At 34.4% G+C, this 21,771-nt stretch overlaps 2 protein-coding genes across 8 annotated transcripts in view; one reads left to right on the forward strand and one right to left on the reverse strand.

Annotated features, from left to right (window-relative positions):
* Positions 1-21,771, forward strand: part of VEZT (vezatin, adherens junctions transmembrane protein) — a 74,289-nt gene that overhangs the window by 37,047 nt on the left and 15,471 nt on the right. For 4 of the 7 annotated variants that reach the window (XR_013350765.1, XM_077845856.1, XM_077845858.1 and 1 more), the window contains 6 exons: positions 1,894-2,069; positions 4,137-4,412; positions 7,081-7,230; positions 11,239-11,386; positions 15,896-16,230; positions 18,403-18,596. Coding sequence is in view for 6 of the 7 variants with exons in the window: in XM_077845856.1 (XP_077701982.1) it covers positions 1,894-2,069; positions 4,137-4,412; positions 7,081-7,230; positions 11,239-11,386; positions 15,896-16,230; positions 18,403-18,596 (1,279 nt within the window). In the remaining variant the exon portion in view is untranslated. The remainder of the gene's footprint in view (positions 1-1,893; positions 2,070-4,136; positions 4,413-7,080; positions 7,231-11,238; positions 11,387-15,895; positions 16,231-18,402; positions 18,597-21,771) is intronic. The other 3 variants (XM_077845857.1, XM_077845859.1, XM_077845861.1) reach the window with 1 other exon arrangement.
* Positions 1-21,771, reverse strand: part of LOC144282345 (uncharacterized) — a 119,318-nt gene that overhangs the window by 23,623 nt on the left and 73,924 nt on the right. Inside the window, exon 10 of the mRNA XM_077845877.1 lies at positions 5,287-10,200. The gene's annotated coding sequence lies outside the window, so the exon portion shown is untranslated. The remainder of the gene's footprint in view (positions 1-5,286; positions 10,201-21,771) is intronic.

Raw genomic sequence — 21,771 nt, forward strand, 5'->3', positions numbered from 1 at the left:
TAAAAAAAAAATAAAAAAAAAAAAAGAAAGAAAATCAATAAATATGTCCATATAGGACTAATATTAATTAAAAATATTCTCAGGGCGCTGGATAGCTCAGTTCGGTTAAGCATCTGCCTTCAGCTCGGGTCATGATCCAAAGGTCTTGGGATCAAGCCCTGCATCGGGCACCCTGCTCAGTAGGGAACCTGCCTCTACCTCTGCCTGCCATTCTCTCTCTCTCTCTCTCTCTCTCTCTCTCTCTCAAAAAATAAATGAAAATCTTAAAAAAAAAAAAAAATCTTTCTTCTCCTTCTCCAGAAGTGATGTATAACACACAATTGAGAGGACATGCACTCATAGTTAGATAGTTAGGTATATGGATCACTGCATTCTTTTTTTTTTTTTTTTTTTTGGATCACTGCATTCTTATTAAGTCCCCATTATGGTCAACTTAGGCAGGATAGGTTGGCTCCTGTGTGGGAATGATTAACTGGCTAAGAAGAGCAAATCCATTGCCTTCAAACCCTAGTTTTACTTTAATAGCTAAAGGCCTTGTCATTAAAAGATCTCTCTTTATTTTTATCTTATAATAGGACCATTCTATTCCTAAATTTAATACATAATAAAACTTTGTATTTTTCATGCAGCAGACTCCATTTAGAGAAATATAAGTGATTACCAAAGATTTAGGATCTGAAATTAGAATTCTGGAAAGTTACTTATTCTCTTTGGGCTTCAGTTTTCTCCTCTATAGAACATAGAGGAGGATGGAAATGTACATCATGGAGTTTTTGTGGAAGTTCACCTGTGTAACATTGCTACTTTACCTCTCACCTTTTTTTTTTTTTTTATGTTTAGCTATTTATTTAAGTAACCTCTACACTCAACATGTGGCTCAAACTTGTAACCCTAAGATCAAGAGTTGGATTCTCCTCCTCCCTAGCCAGCCAGGCACCCTTCATCTTTCACCTTTTTACCATGTACACTCTATGTAAAACTGAAAGGAATGACTTGGCTTTTGTTCTTCCCATCCCCCTCTTCCAACTCTTTGATCTGGTCAGCTCTTTTTTTTTTTTTTTTTTTGATCTGGTCAGTTCTTGTTCATGCTCTAAGACTGATCTCAGGCATCACCTCTTCTCCTTTCTCCAACTTCATTGCAAGTTTTGGTTCCTCTGTGCCATTTTCATAATACTCCAGCATACACCTTATTGCACTCTTTGCTCATTATGTTGTAACTGTTTACTTTTTAGTCCTCTTCATTAAATTGTGAATTCTTTAAGAGTAGAGACTTGTATGTTATGCTCATTTTTTGTGCCCTTGGTGTCAAGTATGGTTCCTGGTATATATAATTTTTTTGATAGAAGAAAAAGAGGAAGGAATAAATGAGCTAGTGTATGTGAAAGCATTTTGTAAACTATAAAGTGCTATGCACATGTTAGTGTCGTTTTGCATTACATTCCTTAATGTTGTGTTTTTAATATCCAAAGTCTGTTTTTAGGTCTGGATCCTGCTGATGTAATTCTTACTTTATTGGCCATATTGTTACAGTATCCAGGGACAGCATCTTATGTTACAGGATTATAGTTTCCATGCTCTGTTCCAGCAATTTAATTAATTAGGCTTAACTAGACAGGTTTATTAGTCTATAGTTACTTCACATTTCTTTATTAAAAGTTTATAATTCACATCTGGTGGCTCAGTAACATCCATCTCAATCTTTGCTTCACATTTACAGTGAAACTAAAATCCCATACATCATACTAAAGATAGATTGATTGGACTGTTGTATCTTCTTCTTGGAGGCTATACTGAAAATAAATTCTCTAAATTTTGTTAGCATATTAGGAGCTTAGCCTTTAATACAAAATTATGTATGTAATAATGCCTCTCTTCCGGTTTTTTAATGGCAAGGATATTGGATTCCGACTCGACTCACTACATACCATCCTGCAACAGGAAGTTCTGTTACAAGAGGATGTGGAACTGATTGAGCTACTTGATCCCAGTATCCTGTCTGCAGGGCAACCTCAACAACAGGAAAATGGACACCTTCCAACGCTTTGCTCCTTGGCAACCCCTAATATTTGGTACTGTCCAGAAATCATCTATCCTTTGCTTATGTATATGGTATTAGCAGAGGAAATCCATCATCATATTCTCTATTGTAAAGACATAAACATTCCATACATTTTAACATAGTAATTAATGTAATGATACCAAAGAGGCTTTTTTTTTTTAAGTACCTTTCCAAAATAAATACTATTTAAAGTGAAGCTGGAAAAAAATCCTATTGTTACATATTTTAATTCAGTATAATTAGTTTTGTGTTTAATAACCCACGAGCAGGCATAACATTGCCCCAGGAATCTCTCTTACCCATATACCTGTACACATGTGTGCGTGCAGTCCTAGCCAATTCTTCATATATCTTTAAAGTTAATAGATTATATCATAAACACATTATAGAAATATCAATAATAGGATGGGACATGAGGTAAAACAGTCAATTCTTGATTTGTTGGCAAGAAGCTGTAGAGAATAGACTGACAATTCAATCCTTAAAACTTTTTGACTACTTGAAGTATTTGTGTCTAATGCAGAAATCCCAGGCCATGATTTTAGAAAGAATAGCAAAAAGGATTTATATATAAAGAACTGTTCATGTCTTCTTCCTATTAAAGTATGGGTTTATTAAGTGAACAAAATCATTGCTTGAACTATTCAAGTTATCCAGGCAGTTACATAACATTGGCCTCAGTGTTCTGAATTTATGTCTTCCCTGTCATGCTGACAAATGTTTCATACTGTAACAGGTAGCAAGGTATGTCTTCTAAATCTGTAGCACTCAGCATCATGATGAAGTAAAGCATCTTATCCTTTACAAATATAAGAATGCAAGGGGCTGCTACAAGGAACCAGGGTTTTAAGAATTTTACAGCTTTAACTTTCAAGTTTCCTTTAGCCATGATGTGATTAAGCAGCCTTCAGGCCTGTAAATACTTTTAGATTTTGCTGTTAATACATAAAAGTATATGATGAGATTTTGCTTTGATATTATCAGTACCATCTGAAAGTTAAAGGATTCCAAAAGAAATTAGGGCAGGTAAATATTTATTAAGAAGCATTCTTACACGTGACTTTCTTTATAATGATTATTAAACTATCTTTAAGTGTTTTTCTAGATATCCTCAGATACATCTCCCTATATTCACCTGTTTCTTGTATACCTTTTTACCAAAGTCTTCATTGCCTGAAAGATGTATTTTAGTCTGTAGATTTCTAATTGACCTAAAGAAAAAAAAAATCATATATATTTTTACTTAATTAAAGCAATGTAGGGGATCCCTGGGTAGCTCAGCAGTTTAGTGCCTGCCTTTGGCCCAGGGTATGATCCTGGAGTCGCGGAATCGAGTCCCACATCAGACTCCCTGCATGGAGCCTGCTTCTCCCTCTGCCTGTGTCTCTGCCTCTCATTCTGTCTCTCATGAATAAATACATAAAATCTTTTAAAAATCAATCAATAAATAAAGCAGTGTAAAAGTACAAAGTTTGTGCATATTATGGGCTGCTATAAGTATGTATATTCCAGATTTATGATAGTGATTATTTAAAATTAGATGACTTAAATGAAACAGTTACTCAAGTATATATTATTTCTATTGGAAAAATACTTATATTTTCTTGAGATATTTGTTTCTGTGCAAGTAATTAGTGTCTGACTTGGGAAAAGAACTCATAATAATGACTTATTAAAAAAATAATAATAATGACTTATTAAATAATGACTTATTAAAATGTATTTTAATATTAAAAATTAGTAAAAATTATTTTTCTTTTAAATTTTAAAGTTGGATTTTAAACTCTATACTTTGTTTTTAGGTTAGAGGAGTCCATATCTTTAAAAAAAAAAAGTCATTTCAGAAGACATGTATTACCTAAACTTAGCTCAGAATTTAATACCTAAGCACCATTATTTAGTTGCTAGATTTTTTTTTAACTATTTCACATTACTTGTTTAAATATCATAGTTTTTTAAGTTTTACTTTACAAAGAAGCTAGCATTTTATCTATTTTAGTAAACCTAAATTACTGATTAAAGTAATACATCTTTCTCTGGTCTGATGAATATCATTTTCTCGGTTTCTTTGTTGTAGGGATGTCTCAGTGTTGTTTGCCTTCATTAGTTTGCTCATTATGCTTCCTACTTGGTGGATTGTATCTTCCTGGCTGGTATGGGGAATGATTCTATTTATTTTTCTGATCATAAGAGCTTTGAGATTATGGAGGACAGCCAAACTACAAGTAACTCTAAAAAAATACCATGTCCATTTAGAAGATACAGCAACAAATAGCCGAGCTTTTACTAACCTTGTGAGAAAAGCTTTACGTCTTATTCAAGAAACTGAAGTCATTTCCAGAGGATTTACACTGTGAGTTCATTCTTCATTTTATTTTTAAAATAATCTTTTTCTACTCCATAAATTAGAATTTTATTACCTATTTTCATTTCTGTGTTGCATTTTTTTAAAAAGTAGGTTCCCCTTAGGCACTTACTAAAGTCTATTAACTGTGAAGGAATAAATACATTATATGCTGGATTTAATATGTAGTATGATTCTGCTTATCTACTTTGAGAAACCGAAGAGCTTTGAGAATTATGATTATTTCTGTGTTATCATGTGATTATTTTATGAGATAATGTAGAGAGAGTGCCTCACATTGACCTAGCATGCAAAATTACCCAACAAATCTTTGTTTCCTTTACTCTCTGCCAGATGCTCTCTTTCCTCAGTTTAAACAATAGATGTATCAGACTTGAATTCATTCTGAAAAATTTTGACATGCATTAAGGATATTCCTTAGGTAAATGTTAGAAGATATTTTGGCACTAATACTCTCAGAATATCAGACAAATAATGATGTTTCACCTTCTCACAGGAAGTTAAATTAAATATTCTAGTCTATTCATAATTAAATATTAAGCTACCAGATATATAGGGTGTTTATTAAAAGGGTAGTTATATTTATTTATTGAGTACTATTTATGTTCCAAATACTGTGTTAGGTAATTTTACATGTAACTAAAAGCATACAATTACACATGGGAGAGCAATTGTTCAGATCTATTCCACCTGACTCTAGAGCTTGTTTCCAGCCCACTAGGCTACCTACTAACCACTAGCAAATAACAGTTGTACTGTACTATATAATGATTTATTTAACTCCTATAACCTTTGCAATATGTAGGTGGGAGAAAGTAAGTATATGGTGAAGAATAATAATTACTCTTAATTTTACTAATACCTGGAAAATCACATAAAGGGAGCACAGAAGAACCGTGGGTAGTCAACTCGTTCTTCACTTTGCCATTCTCTAGAATAACACTTAAACAGTACTGATGGGAAAACTGTCTATGGAAAATCATGACCCAGGTAGTAGAAGAATCTCCAGTAGTCATCTCCTTCTTCACTCTGTTGCGTTCTAGAACAGTGTTTAAACAATGCCAAGCCCTGAAGGAGATTTTGTAATTTCCCTTTCTGCTTAATTCAAAATGTAATAGTTCTCTGTTAATTTTTGTCCTTCTATTATAGTTAAAGTCTGTTTGTTGGTAGAGCATAGCAAATATTAAGTTGTTTGAGCATCTTGATTTTAAAAGTTAAAAATAGCTCCTTTTCATTCTTGATTTGCACAGTATTTCATTGAGAAGATTGGTTAAGCAGAGTGGCTAGGTGTCCAGTTAATGTTTAGGCATATATAGGGGATTTTGTGCTTTTTGTCATTTTCCAACTTACATTAGAGAATTATGTATAGAATTGGCACAAAGAGCTAAAATAGGCCAGCTAGACAGGACTTACCACTAGATTACAACTCTGTTGACGTGCAGTCAGACAAAAGAAATGTTGGAAAAAATTGTTTCACTTATCTCCATCTAACTGGATAATGGATTGAGAAAAAATTATGAAGGATAATGAATCTTGAACCATAACGCTTTTAGAAATATTGTCATCTTTACAACTGATTTATTAGTAAAATGAAACTCAATAATAGTACCATATATTGAAAACATGTGTTTTGTTCTGCCTCGATTTGTCATCTCTAGCAAGGAATTTAACCATTCTTTGTCTCATTTCATTAATGTCTGAATGTATTTTAGTTTGATTTAATATTTTAAGAGTTTTGAGTTAGATAATCTTGTTTTGAAAATTTATGGTTATAGTATAAGAAATTTATAAATTTCAATATTTTGTTTTGTTACTAGGAAAGGTTACTGGTTAGGTGAAAAAACTATTATCTGATAACTATGTAATATGTAATTATTTTTTGTTTCATTAATAAAAGGATGATATTATATATCATTGTTGCAAATAGGTACTCCCCTTTTATCTTTTGGAAAGTGCTATAAAATGCATCTTCTTGAATAGCTTTGAGAGTAGCTCTGCTACTACCTAGTAACCCTTCCTTTGCCTTTCTACTTGCATTCCCCTGTTGGCCACTGGTCCTGTTATCTCTCTGCGTCCCCTACTTCATTTTGAGTAGGTAAGTGCCAGTGGCAGCAGGTGGGTAAGTCATTTTACCCTACTTTTATGAATGTACAGAATGTATTTCTATATAATATTTGATTGTTCTGTACAAGTGACCAAAAATATGATTAATGAACATATTAAATGCACATTAAGAATGTAAAAGTTTTTATAATTAAGGCTTTCATACTTACTGTAGATATAGGTTTTAAAAACTGAATATAAAGTAGTACTACTCTAGTATATTTTAACAAGTAGAGTGTCTATATCAAAAAGTTGCAATGTCTTACATAAGTATTCCTACATTTCTACTATATTTTGACTGAAATTTATTGTTTTCTCATATCAGAAGAAGCCTTTACTCTGAGATTTTAATTTTTCATTTGTCTTTTTTTTTTGGTGGCTATTCATGTATCAGAGAAATGCCTATTTGTGAGACCTGAATTGGGATATTTACAGTCATTTTCTAATAAAAATCACAAAAAAGGATTTTTTTTCTAAGTTTAATAGAATTGTGGATTGAGGAAACAAAAACATTAGGACACCTGTACAGTTGTATCACATTTTACTTTTCAAGTTTGCTTGACAGGGTCAGTGCTGCTTGCCCATTTAATAAAGCTGGACAGCATCCCAGTCAGCATCTCATCGGTCTTCGGAAAGCTGTCTACAGAACTGTAAGAGCCAACTTTCAAGCAGCAAGGCTAGCTACCCTATATATGCTGAAAAAATATCCTTTTCTGTCTATATGTAAGAATAAATATGCTTCCAGAGTTGTGAATATAGATAGCATAGTTGCATCCTGTATAAGTTGAGTGTAAACTGAGATGCCTGTTTTAAAGCTAATTTCCATTATCACTTCTATTTTAAAACTGGAAAAGCATTCTAGAGGGAATAACAATAACAGACAGGAAGAAAGTTTTTCTGTTCTTGTGTGGCTCAGTTTCAACAAGGAAAAAACTTGAAGGCCCTCCCTTCACTTGTCTAAAGAATAAAGTCAGGAGAATCTGGCCTTGCTAGGTCTGACATTTTTAAGTTACTGGACCCAGCAAATATGCGTCATGACATGGGAATAAACTGGTAACAGGAAATCCTTCCCCTTTCATAAAAACAGAATCTCTCAAGTCAGATTGGTTAAGTTTAAATTTTGGCTGTATTGGTCACTGCCTAGCTGACCTCTAAGCAAGCTTCTTAACTTTCTGTACCTCACTTTATTCATTTTAAAAATGGCAATAACAGCATACTCTTCCTGACTCTTTTTTGTTGACATCAAATGAGTTAGTGCATGTAAAGTGCTTAGATATTGTCTGGTGTATAATAAACACTCAGAGACTGCATGACAGTAAGTCTGTCACTTAAATTTACTAAGTCAGGAAATTAGTTCTGTTTATCAGGAAATAAAGGTATATAGGATCTTTATTTCAGTTAAAATTCATAGATAATTTAAATTATGAGTAAATGGAATGCAAAAACACTACTTGTACCTTCAGTATTTGGGGTAAACTCTGTAAATGTTAAGTTTACAGAGTGCTTTATTATATCTTTATATATACGTTTCCAGCTAGGTCTTTTTATCTCCATTTTAGGAGAAAAACTAAATAAAATCTCCATTTTGTGTGATTTGCTTGGTGTTACACAACTGGTAAGAGGTGAAGTTGTGTCTTGACTGTAGGACTTATGACTTAAAATCTTTTCTATATATTTTTTAACTGTACAGTACTATAATACTTTGGAAATTGAAAGCATTTTAATTTTAGTCATGAATTTGTCCATTCAATTCCCTGCTACCTAAATACCTCTGCTCTGTGCTACAAAGACATAAAAACTTATATGCCCTACTTCTAAAGACTTGAGTGTACTTAATAGATAAGCTGGTGTTCATAATACAGTATAAGTGCTGAGGGTACCTTCCAACATAGCATGACATATACTTGGTCAGTAGGGTCAGAGAATGCTTTTAAGGACTTGACCTTGAGGATAATAAGTGTCTGCATTCCAAGTAGAATGAAGCAAAGATACGAAAATAGATAGAGATATGGTAGTATGGCATGTGAACTTCAAGTAGTTACTCATTCAGTAAATGTTTTTGGAGAATAAACTCAGTGCCAAGCAATATGCCAGTCACTAAATTTATGGTGGTACACGTAATAGACATGATCCCTGCCTCAAGTTTCTTAACAGTTTAGTGAGGGGTAAGGGAGTAAAAGGGATAGCCTAATGAAGATTGCAAATTTGTGTTTCCTGTGCCATTTTCCTAGATAATAGAAACCTAGCAGTGAACAAGACAAAATCTTTGTACTCATGACTCTTACCTTCTAGTGGATTAGTGGATTAGATAATGAATAAAAAGTGAACAGATGAGATTTTCACATATCTATTATAGAGTAAAAAGCCCCAGCAGAGTAGGATAGAGAGTGATTGGTGGGTTACTGCTTTTGATTGGATCGTAGGGGAAGGCCTCACTAAGGAGTTGACATTTAAAAAGAGATTTGAATGAGGAGAAAGATCATGTTCTAATTTGATGGACCAGTGAGTATAAAGATCTTGTGACAGGAGTTATTTTAGTGTGATTGAATATAGCAAGAAGGCCATCCTGACTAGAGAGCACAGTAGGTTGGGAGTTGGGGTATGAGATGAGATTCAGAGTAGTCAGGGACCAGAACATATTTACCACACAAGAAACCTTAAAGAATTAAAATAAAAAAGAATCCACCTATTATTTCTTTAAAAAGACCAATATAAACCCTTGGATGCCTGATCAAAGAGTAGAAATATACAAAGTTAGTAATGAGAACAGAGGTGTAACCATAGATAGGGAAGAAATTAAAATATGTATAAGGAGATAATATATACAACTTTGGGGCAGCAACTTTGAAAATGTAGGAGGAAATGGTTAATTTCTTATCAAAATACAGACCTTCAAAACTGACCTGGGAAGATTTCAAAAACTTAAAAGAGATTTGGTATGTGATAAAAAATAATCCATTTAAAAAAGAAAACACCTGGTTATATATAAACAATGGAAAACTTGCAGCTGTAAAAAAGTGATAAAGTTCTTGATGCACTACTGTGGAATGATACCCAAATTATGTTGTTGGGAAAAAAATGAAGTGTACAGAGCATTATTTATGCTATGCTTCCATTTGTGCATAACTGTGTGTGTGTGTAGCTTTTATATATATGTGGGAGATACATATATATTGTATATGATATATATCCCCACATACACATTTATATATTTGGATTTGCTTTTATGTATGCATGTATACATAATATCTTGAAAGATGCACAAGGATGTCTTGAGCAATACTAGTAAGAGTGATTGCTTTTGCCTTTAGCCAGGGAAATGAGGTGGCTAAGGGACAAGGGTAGAAGGCACTTTTTACTGTCCTCTTAATGCCTTATGAATTTTTTATACCTTATTAATTTTTAATCCTGTAGATATATTTACATGTTCAAAAACTAAATTGATAAAAGAAATTTTAACTATCAGATCCAGATGGTTTTTAAAGTTTTTTAAAAACTATTTCATCTTGTGCCGAGGCGGCCCGGGCTTCCTCTGGCTCTCTCCCCGGGGCAGCCGTGGGCCGGGAGGGCAGAGGCGCCTTGTCTTCCAGGCCTTTGCTGCCGTGGCTGCTCCTGGGCCCACCCGTGTGGCTCCCGGACGTCACTTCTGCTAAAATAAATCCTAGTTCTTGTCCTGCCGGAAAAAAAAAAAAAAAAAAATATTTCAGACCATAGAAAAGGTTAGGAAGCCTCCCCTACATCATTTTATTTATGAAGATTCTATAACTGCAGTACCAAAACACAAGTTACAAAGAATTAAAAATTAGACCAATCTCACAGATGGAGATACAAAATACTTAAATAGAATATTTATAGATTTACTATAGTACTATATTAAAATATTGTTATATGACCAGATAGGAGTATGCTAGAAATATAAAAATAGTTCAGTATCAGGAATTGTATGGATATAATTCTTTACAAAAACTGTTGAAGGGGGGCTGGTACCTGGGTGCCTCAGTCAGTTAAGCATCTGACTCTTGATTTCAGCTCAGGTCATGATCTCAGGGTTGTGAGATCAAGGCCCTATCAGGTTCCATGCTGGGAGCATCTAGCCCAGCATGGAGCCTTGGAGCCTTACTTAAGATTTCCTCTTTCCCTCTGTTCCACCCGCCCCCCCACCACCACCCACAAAAACCTTAAATTAAAAACAGCAACAAAACAAAATCTCTTGAAGGGGAAAAATATCACATAGTAAATTTGATAGATGCCCATGAGGAAGAGGAAAGCAGAAACAGAACAGTAGTCTGTGTGGAACAACTTAAATACAACCGGCTTAGTGCTAATGATGTTCTGCGGGGTGCACACTGCAAAGAAGAGATGTTTCCTAGAGCATAGTCAGGCCCTCAGCCATGATTACAGTAAAGTACAGGATACAGTTTCTAAAGGTACTGGTCAGAAATAACGAAGTTAGCACTTCAGCACTTGTAAAGAGTTGAACTTTTAATTATTTAGATAGATGTAAAGATACTTTATTCACAAGTATCCTGTAAGATACCAGAGGTATGTTAATATAGTAGATTTTGAGATTGTTTTTGTTTTGTTTTTTTTAATGGGCATTCATCACCTCAAGTCACAGTTCAGAATAAAGATTAGTAATCTTTGATGGTTTTACTGTACCCTTTATACTTTTAATGAAAAGGCTTTGTTGATTGCCTTAACCTAATTTAACCTACCCCCTGAACTCTGAGAGTGACAATGTAACCAACTACATCTGTGTGGTGCCTTTTAAGGAGCTGGGCCTGGGACTTAGTGAAGAGCAGATTTCAGAAGAGGAAGCCCATAATCTTACAGATGGCTTTAGCCTGCCTGCTTTGAAGGTAATCTGTCTGTGGAGCGGAAGGGCTGACCAAAAGATAGATTGTACCTGTGCTATATTAATGTAAATGGCTAAATACTATCATCATAATATATCCTTCTTGATGTTTGTGAAGCTGTCTTTAAGAGTTGAGAGCATCATGAAGATTGGATGAGGTGATCCTTATATTTTGATATCAAAATACCTAAAATTCTTATTAAAAGCATTTCTTGCCTTAAATCAGAGTTTATAGATAAGTGATTTTACATTAATAGAAAACCAATATGAATGATTTTATGACTATTTGTTTTAACAAACTTGGGTAAAGAACTCTGAAGATCAAAATCTTTCCTTGGAAAATCTGCCTAAAATGATCTATTTGACTATATAAAAATTAACTTTTAAGTTAAAAAATTGCAGTGATTTTTAACAAGGGTAGATACAAATCTTTCTACATAAAGAGTACCATGGTATATGAAGCCTAGACCAGTTATGTCAGGTGCATAAACTGGTTCACAAAGGAACAAATAGAAATGGCCGATAAATACAAAACTTTAAATCTCATTAGCAATAGGTAGATATTTTGCTAAGGATCTTAAAAGTTGGTAATAGGGATCCCTGGGTGGCGCAGCGGTTTGGCGCCTGCCTTTGGCCCAGGGCGCGATCCTGGAGACCCGGGATCGAATCCCACGTCGGGCTCCCGGTGCATGGAGCCTGCTTCTCCCTCTGCCTATGTCTCTGCCTCTCTCTCTGTGACTATCATAAATAAATAAAAATAAATAAATTAAAAAAAAAAAGTTGGTAATAGTTGTTATCTATGAAGATCAGAGAGACCTAACAATAAAAGAGACCTTTTAATAAAAGTATAAATTGGTTCACTTTAGCAGTTAGTATCAATCTTCAGAAAGATACATACTCTTCAGTAATCTTAAAGATTTATCTAAGTAATCAAAATATACTCTAGGTAGGTTCATGGTATTCCTACAACGATAAATATTGGAAACAAAAGTTCAGTGATATAAGATTAATGATGATTTATGGTACATTCTTTGAAATGAGTAGTAGAAAAATTTTAAGATGGAAAAAACAAAATAAAAGCAAGTTACAAAAACCATGTGTTTGGTAAGATTCTAGTAGTGGTTTTAAATGGTCAGTCCCAGTGTCTTTAGATTCCTTCTCAGTATTTAGCAAACACCACTTAGATATCTCTTTGTTTCTAATCTTAAGAACTTCACTTGATACCCATGAAAGCCCGTGCAAGTGTAGTTGACAGCATACATACCAAGATCCATTTTGTTTTGAGACTGCATTGATCTCTGTATCTTTAAAATTTTCAGATTCACATAAATATTCTAATTCTTTTGGTTTTCTTTTTTCCTTTACTATTACTTGAAATTTGCCTTGATTTATTCTTACCGCCTTTCTATCCCATTTCAATAAATGGCGGCACACAACTTATTAAGCTAGAAACCTGGATACCATCCTTCTTATCTTTTTACCCCTGTATCCAGTTTGTCAATAGATTCTTGTGTCTGTTTGACCTTGAAAATGTTTAAACCCATCCATTATATCCCTTCCTGCCCATCTTCATTCTAGCCCTCATCATTTCTTACCTAGGTTACTGCAATAATTTTCTTACTGGTTTCCTTGATTCCCTAAAGTTGTTCGTAATGCAGTTTAACATAGGGACACCTGAGTGGCTCAGTCAGTTAAGTGTCTGCCTTCTGCTCAAGTCATGTCTCAGGGTCCTGGGTCTGAGCCCTGTGTCAGGCTCCATGCTCTGTGAGGAGTCTGCTTCTGCCTTTCCCTCCCCCACTATGCCCTCTCATGCTCACAGTCTTTCTCAAATAAATAAAAATCTTAAAGTTGTTTTACAAATTAAACTAACTTTACTACTTTGGCTTTTGCTTTTATCTTGACACGTAAGTAATCCATAACCAAACTCAATGATTGTGTTGCTTTATTACCAGGAATATCAGTCTCTGCAAGAAGCTTTATCTTGAGGTCCATAGAGTTTATAAACTACTGAAAACCTCTGTATAATGTTCAAAAACAGTGTTTTGCCACCTTGTATAGTTGTCATTGTACCCAGATAAAGAATTTAAAAACGGATTTTGTAAGTCAAATTTTAAAGGAAAATTCTCTCCCTAAAGGACAACATTAATTAAAGCTTTTTAAAAAAATATAGTGAAAGATGTTTTACAAATAAATCAGGGCCTTTTGTTTCCCTTTGTAATTTTTAGTGTGTCTATAAAGAAAATACCTTTTGGATTTAGATTTTATTGTTCACATATCTTCTCTCAGAAAAACTTAGCAAGTGGTATACCTTTAAACAAAAAAAAACTACTCTTTGTTGTGCCCAAGGCAATGTATATGGAATATTAAGTATAATAGAATCCTTATCTCTCTTTTCTTTGTTCAAATTTTTAACTAGGTTTTTTCATCTAGTTTTTTCATCTAGGTTTTTTAAAGTATTTTTCCTGCTTTAAAAAAAAAATCCCCATTTTGTGAAAATGCTTTAAATCATTAAAGCATTTAAAAAATGCTTTAAATGCTATTTGCCCATAAGCAGTGGTTATGCTGTTATCCAGAGCCACTTCCCTATCCAAACAACAAATGGGAAAAAATGTATATTTCTTAGTTTTGTTTAACTGGAGAATGTAGTAGTGATTCAATAATGATTTAAGCTATGCCAACTTAACTCTTTCCATTGCTGTGGCCCAAACTCCATCATCCTTGATAACACTTTACTCTCATAAACCGTCTGTCAAGAGATTGTCTTTGTTCTATTTTTATGGTATATCCAGAGTCTCACTATCGCTCTCCTCTTAGCCACTAACCAGTGTCGTACAAGCTACCTTTAACTCTCACCTGGATTATTGTAGTAACCTTCTGACTGTTCAGAACCCTTCAGTGGCTCCCCATTTTTCTTAGAATAAAAGCCAGTTATTTCAGGGACTTCATTGCTTACCATGCTTCCCTTACTTACTGTACCCAGCCATACTGACCTTACTGTTCTTCAGATATGCCACATACTGTATACTCCTACTACAGGACTTGGCACTTGAACCTCCTGCTTCCTGTAACTCTCTTCCCTGTTAATAGTCCCATGGCTCAATTCCTTCAGATGACACTTTTTTAGAGACCTTTTTGGCCACCCCATCTTTCCCTCCTTCTGCCTCTCTCCCTTTCCCTCTCCCTATGTATACACACATTCGCTATTCCCCTTCTCTGCTGTGTTTTTTCCCATAGCTCATCAGCCAAGAAACTATCTTTTACTTGTTAGAATCTTTTGCTACCCCTGCCACCTGAATATAATTCCATCAAGAACAGGATTTTGGGGGCACCTGGATAGCTCAGTGGTTGAGCATCTGCCTTTGGCTCAGGTCGTGATCCCAGGGTCCTGGGATCAAGTCCTGCCTCAGGCTCCCTGCATGGAGCCTGCTTCTCCCTCTGCCTATGTCTCTGTTTCTCTCTCTGTGTATCTCTCATGAATAAATAAATAAAATCTTAAAAAAAAAGAATTTTTTTTTTCAGTTTTGTACTCTGTCATATTATCAACACCTAGAACATTATCAATATCTAGGTGCTCAAGATTTTGCTGAATGATCAAATAAAAGACTAAAGAAAATAATTGCAGTCACAAAATTATTAAATAAGAAGACTTGGGAGGTAAGCTGTTTATATAAATTCAAGAATTCCTAGATAGTGTGTCTTTAGCAGTTTAGAAATTTGACTTTGCTCAGTTAAAAAAAGCAAGTTAATAGTAAAATAGGTTCATATTAAATACATTAATTGTATAACTTAAAGTTCATTTACTAAAGCAATCAAAGTAATATCTACTTCCACGGCTGTGAAAAATTAAAATCTGAATTATCCAAGTGTTCATTTATCTTTTTGTTGTCCTACTCATACTAGATTGCTTCCTCATGTATTTGTTTATTTGTGGGATATTGTCCACATCTTGAACAGGACTACATCTGGAGAAATCCTTTGTTGATTCAGGGTGTATCTCTCAAGAGTGGATTTTGCAGTTTCTCGTGCCAGACATTCAGAGTTATGAACACTTGGGACTGATTTTTATGTTATTTCTTAGCTATTCCCTAGACCAAAATGATATAATTTTGAACCCAAAATTTTGGATGCATCACTGATTCATTTCTTTGGACTTCCATAGGTCCATTATTCCTACTGTCTTCTTTTCTACTTTGTGTAAAATTTTTAAGTAATGCATCAAGGAATATTCATTTTTAATAAGTGTATCTCGTTATCAACACTTCTTTTCTAGGATAGAACTATTCTAAAATACATACTGGTGTTACATGCTATATTTATATTAGAAGTTCTCACATGCTATGACTACATAATTCAATCTAACATTCTTGGCTACTCTTCAGGATTAGTTCAAACTCAGCTATACTCATTACTTAGGATAAAGTGGGAAATTTAACCAGAAGTTAAGATAAACAAATTTATGTTTGTTTTGAATTTTGACAATTTTTTTATTGATGTAGTCCCTTTTTCTTTTTAGGTCTTGTTTCAACTCTGGGTGGCACAGAGTTCGGAGTTCTTCAGACGGTTAGCCCTACTACTTTCTACAACTAATTCACCTCCCAGGCCCTTACTTACTCCAGCACTTTTGCCTCATCGTATTTTATCTGATGTGACTCAAGGTCTACCTCATGCTCATTCTGCCTGCTTGGAAGAGCTTAAGCGCAGCTATGAGTTTTATCGGTACTTTGAAACTCAGCACCAGTCAGTAGTACCCCAACGTCTATCCAAAACTCAACAGAAGTCAAGAGAACTGAATAACGTTCACACAGCAGTACGCAGCTTGCAACTCCATCTCAAAGCATTACTGAATGAGTAAGTTTAGAAGCCAAATAAGAAAATGTCCCCATGATTAGCAAGCTTCATTCTGGCTGTTGGCTTGTGTCATAGCTAGAAAGAAGCAGCAAAATTGAGACATGCAGCATGGAGGATGGTTTATAGCTATTAATGTAGCAGAGAAAGAATGATTCTAAGTTCTATAATTTGGGGGAGTCATTTATAGTATTAACTTTGTCTGATTTCAACAGAAAACCTAGAAACCTAAGACAAAAGCAGGTGTTCATTCTGTTTGAGAGCTGAAATGGAGATGTTAACAAAGATTGAGCTTGTTTTAACTCGTTAATTAGGGCTCTTAACCTGGAGCCTACAATTTAAGGAACATAGCTGCCAGCCCTGGAACAGTAAGTTATAAAGGTATTGGTATATATATATAGCTGAATAATAATATATATATAGCTGAAGAATAATATATTACAATTTTTAAAAATAAATTATAGCAGGTTTGGATATTTTCTGAACCAGAGGACACATTTTTTGGCCCAAGTTGAATAGTAAAATGCAGGGTCCATAGTTTATATTTGTTTTTCTTCTACTTGGCCTGGTATTATTGGTACTCTGCCTTGGTCAGATGTAGGATCCATTCAGTCCAGTGACAGTTTTCTGTAACAGATACTTCTAATATATGACTGAATCAAATGATGGTTGGGGTCATGTTGTGTTGGTAATCAGGGAAAGGCATGGGAATTCAGTGAGTTGATGTACTTGATCCTGGAAATCTCTACTTGAGGGGACAACAAATGTTGGGTATATGTCAGAGAAAAATTTTCAGTGGAAGTGCCGTATTGGGCACAGCCAGAGTCTCTAAAGAATTGACTTTTGGCAATAGCATCAGAACTACATAGGACTTAGTAGAATACATTAGAGTGAGGGAAGATGGCTCAGGGAAGAAAGAGGCTACACTGGATGGACATGGAAAAGAGGGGCTTTGTGCCTGGGGCAGATTGTGGATTACGCATGGGAAGGATGTCTCCTGTTTAAAAATGAAATACTCTATATATGGTACTATATGTTGCCTTTCAAACAGAGTATACCAGTCACAAACCAGATCTGATTTGCTCTGTGGCACTGCTGCACACAATTTTTAAAAGCGTTATCTAAACATTTGTTTTGTGTGTCACTCCTCATTCTCACTCATCCCCTCTGCTCTTCCTAGTATGGACACTAGGGCATTAACCCTTTTACTGTTCTCTCTGCCTCTAGAGTGCTCACTACCAAATTAATGTTTCTGAGGCATACATTTGCTTTCTCAACCAGAAATCTTCACTGGTTTCAGAGTATAGCAGCATGGACCAAAGTATGTATAAAATAGTCTGTTGAAATGATTTGCTATAACCTAATTATAGTCTGCCTTTCTATTTCTCACTCCTTCAGTCCAAATAAACTGCATAATGCCTTTTCCCATGTACCATTTAGAATGACCTTCTTCATTTTGGTACATGTTAAAATTTTATCCATCCTTCAGTGCTTCCTCAGAAGTACCTCTTCCTTAGCTGTTCCCTGTCTGTACCCGTAGCTGGTAACAACTTCCTCCTCTTCTGAATTCTTGTACCATGGTCTTTATCTTTCTGTGGTATTACACTTTTGTGCTTAGATTCAGTCCAGACTTACAGCTTCCCAGCTGCATAACTCTAGGCAAGTTGCTTCAACTCTCTGGACCTAATTCCTCATCTGTAAAATGCAAGTAAAATGTTAGCTATAATTTTTATGTTATTATATTTATACATATATATGCCTAATCTCCCTGATTCTGTTCTGTTTCCTATTAAATATGAAATGAAAAAAAATAAAATAAATAAATAAATAAATAAATAAATAAATATGAAATGAGCTTAATTTATCCTCTAAGTTCATAAGTGGCCTCATATATGTAAAAGAAATTCTGTTGAATAAATAGGTGATACTCTTTAATAGGTGATACTTTTTATAAGCTTTTAAAAACATTGTGGCAAAATACACATAACATTAAATTTACCATTTTTAGGCATACATTTCAGTGGCATTAGGTACGTATACATTTTTGTGCAACCATTATCACCTTCCATCTCCAGAACTCTTTTCATCTTATAAGCTTATTACTTAAATAAGCTTTGTGAATTATAAATTATTAATTTAATATTTTAGAAATCCATTTCTGTTTTTATTACTCAGGGTAATAATTCTTGAAGATGAACTTGAAAAACTTGTTTGTACTAAAGAAACACAAGAACTAGTATCAGAATCTTATCAAATCCTAGAACAGAAGTTAAAGTTGATTCAGCCCCATGTTCAGGCAAGCAACAATTGCTGGGAAGAGGCCATTTCTCAAGTGGACCGACTACTACGAAGAAACACAGATAGAAAAGGTACCAGTGAGAGCTTTCCTTCATGTACATCTATCATACATGGTTACTCTAGTCCAGTAAGATTTTGTTAGGTGGATTTCTTAACTCTATGATGTAAGTGACTTGACAAAATTTAGCTTACTGAAAGAAATGTTGAACTTGTACATACAAATTGACCCTGAATATAGTCTGGCCTTATTTTGTAAACAAATTAATATGATTTGAAAGTTCTCTGAATCCTTAGCTCCTTTTTAAAAAACTTAATGAAAGGACAGATTTTAATAAGTGTTTTCCATTATTAGAACTTCTAGAAACTCTTTTCCAGTTAGTGTAGTAATGAGTTTGATAGTTAGGGGCCAGAAATGGAGTCTTGCTTTTAAGGTAAAATATGTCAGAAATTCAGAAATAGTAAACCAATGCTATGATAGGCGGTACTGTGTATTTGTGCAAATACTGTGTATTTGTTATTAAGGGTCTGAAATATGTTAAGTGCCATTATTTAATGGTGACATTGGAATGCCTTGTGTTGCTGGGCAAAAGGGCAATCTTGAAATCTTCTGCAAAATGGCTTTCATTTGACCCAGACTTTATATTAGTTTTTACTAATTTCACTAATTCACTGTAAATATTTCGCATATTAATTTTTAAATTTGTGCTATAAACAGTACCATGTTTATCCCTTGAACCTTTATGATAATCAGATATATATGTGTAGAAATTGTATTGCTGCCAAAGATAATTAATGCTTTATCATCCTGTTAGTCATTGTTTTGTTTACAGCTAGATCTGTAATACTTTAATGTCATTAAGAAGCTGAATAAGTCTTTACATAGTGAAAGTTAACTTTTTTCAAAGGAAATGTTAACATGCTAATTACTGATGGATGCATCACTAATAGATTTCCTTTATATCTAAAATCTAAATGGCTTCCAAAAAATAAATAAATAAAATAAAATGTAAACGGCTAGTAAATTTTTTCTTCAGAGGGTAAATCTGCCAGGGGGTATAGCTCAGGGGTAGAGCATTTGACTGCAGAGGGTAAATTTGCCAATGATTTTTAATATATGCAAATATTTATGCATGTTAAACTTTTTGATATGACAAGTCTAGAACTTTTGAGTGCATTTTCTTTTTTTTTTTTCAAGTTTTTATTTAAATTCCAGTTAGTTTCTTGAGCACATTTTCTTTAAATGGAAACACTCAGAAATGACTGGGAATTAAGAGATACATCCCATTTATTCCTCCCCTTAGCATACTCTGAGATGGTAAATTGTAGCAGTCACTTGAACATGATTGTTAAAACTGTCTCCAAAACATTGGGCAAGTGATAAGCCATGATGTTCTGCATATGCGGCTTTTGCTTATAGGTGATAATGATACTAATTAAGATATAAGTCATTGGCAAACTTTTCTCACTAAAATGTTCATAGTAGCCATGGCTATGTGACTTTGAATAAAATATTTGTATGATTTTTTTAAGAAGCAGGTGCTTTGGGCAGCCCAGGTGGCTCAGCAGTTTAGCGCCGCCTTCAGCCCAGGGTGTAATCCCGGAGACCCAGGATCGAGTCCCACGTCAGGCTCCCTACATGGAGCCTGCTTCTCCTTCTGCCTGTGTCTCTGCTTGTGTCTCTGCCTCTCTTTCTCTCTCTCTGTGTCTCTCATTAATAAATAAATAATTTTAAAAAAAAAGCAGATGCTTTAGTTAGTTCTTAGCTCTTTTTAAGTTATTTCAAGACTGCAGAAATGACACAAGATAGTTCAAAGTAGCCTTCTTCACCCATATTCCTCAGTTGACATTCTACCACATTTGCCGTACCTCTCTCAGTATCTGTCTATAAATTCTTTTGGTGGTATTATTCTGAACCATTTTGAGAGTGAGATGCAGACATGAGATCCCATTACCCCTAAATCTTCTGTTTGCACTTTTGAAAAAAGAGCATTCTCCTACCTACCTACAATATACCATCAAAATCAGGACATAAGCATTGATCTAATATTGCTCTCTAATCCACAGATCCCATTCTAATCTCACTAATTGATCCAATGGTAATTTTACATGCCCAGATCCAGATCACACATGGCATTTAGCTTTTATGTTCTTTATTCTACTTTAGCCTTTTTTTGTCTTTCATAATAAGAATTTTATTTAAAAAAATATCCTGAGATTATATAAGTTTTTTCCCACTATTAAGCATATATGTCCCATATGCCCCACTAGGATCATTTCACATATTTATTTAAGAGATATAAAAAACTAATGTTCAAAAAAATGTAATGTTCACATGAAAACCTATAAACAAATGTTTATAGTGACTTTATTCATAATCACTAAAAGCTAGAAGCAGTCCAAGTGTCCTTCAGCTGATGAGTAGACAAACTGTTAAATCCATCCACACAATGGAATACTACTCAGCAATAAAAAAGAAATGAGCTACTGATACATCATTAAGATGGAGGAATCTCTAATACACTGTGTTAATCAAAAGAAGCCAGACTCAAATCACTACATAGTCTATGATTGCATTTAAATGACATTCTTAAAACAGTATAATTTAATAGGAATGGCCGATATACCAGCAGTTACTAGGAGTTGGATATGGAGGGAGGAATGGGCAGCATAAGTAAATGTTTTGAGGTGATGGAGCTGTTGTATCTTAGTTGTATTTATATCTTGGTTATGGTGGGTAGTGGTGGTTATATGACTCTTAATTTGTCTAACTTCATAAAATTAGGTACCAAAAAGAGTGAATTCTCTGAGTAAAATAAAATAAGGTTTTTTACTCACAGTTTTAGCATCTACTAGTTTAGTAGTTCTTGCTCAAATTAGATATTATTGTGATTGTTGCCAAATGGTGATTTTCTAATTCCATTTTTCCTTTTATACGTATTAGCATTTTGTTGTGAGGCAAAGCAGCCCTTTTGCCACTTACTTTTTTTTAAAGATTTTATTTATTCATGAGAGACACACAGAGAGAGGGCCAGAGACACAAGCAGAGGGAGAAACAGGCTCCATGCAGGGAGCCCGATTCAGGACTCGATCCCAGGACTCCAGGATCACACCCTGAGCTGAAGGCAGGTGCTTATGCACTGAGCCACCCAGGCATCCCCCGTTTTCCGCTTATTTATATCAATATGGATGTATGGATTTTTATTTTATTCTGTAGATCATAATTTGTTAGTCAAACAGGATTGTTAA

Source organism: Canis aureus, chromosome 13, assembly GCF_053574225.1.
Source record: "Canis aureus isolate CA01 chromosome 13, VMU_Caureus_v.1.0, whole genome shotgun sequence".
Lineage (NCBI taxonomy): Eukaryota > Metazoa > Chordata > Mammalia > Carnivora > Canidae > Canis > Canis aureus.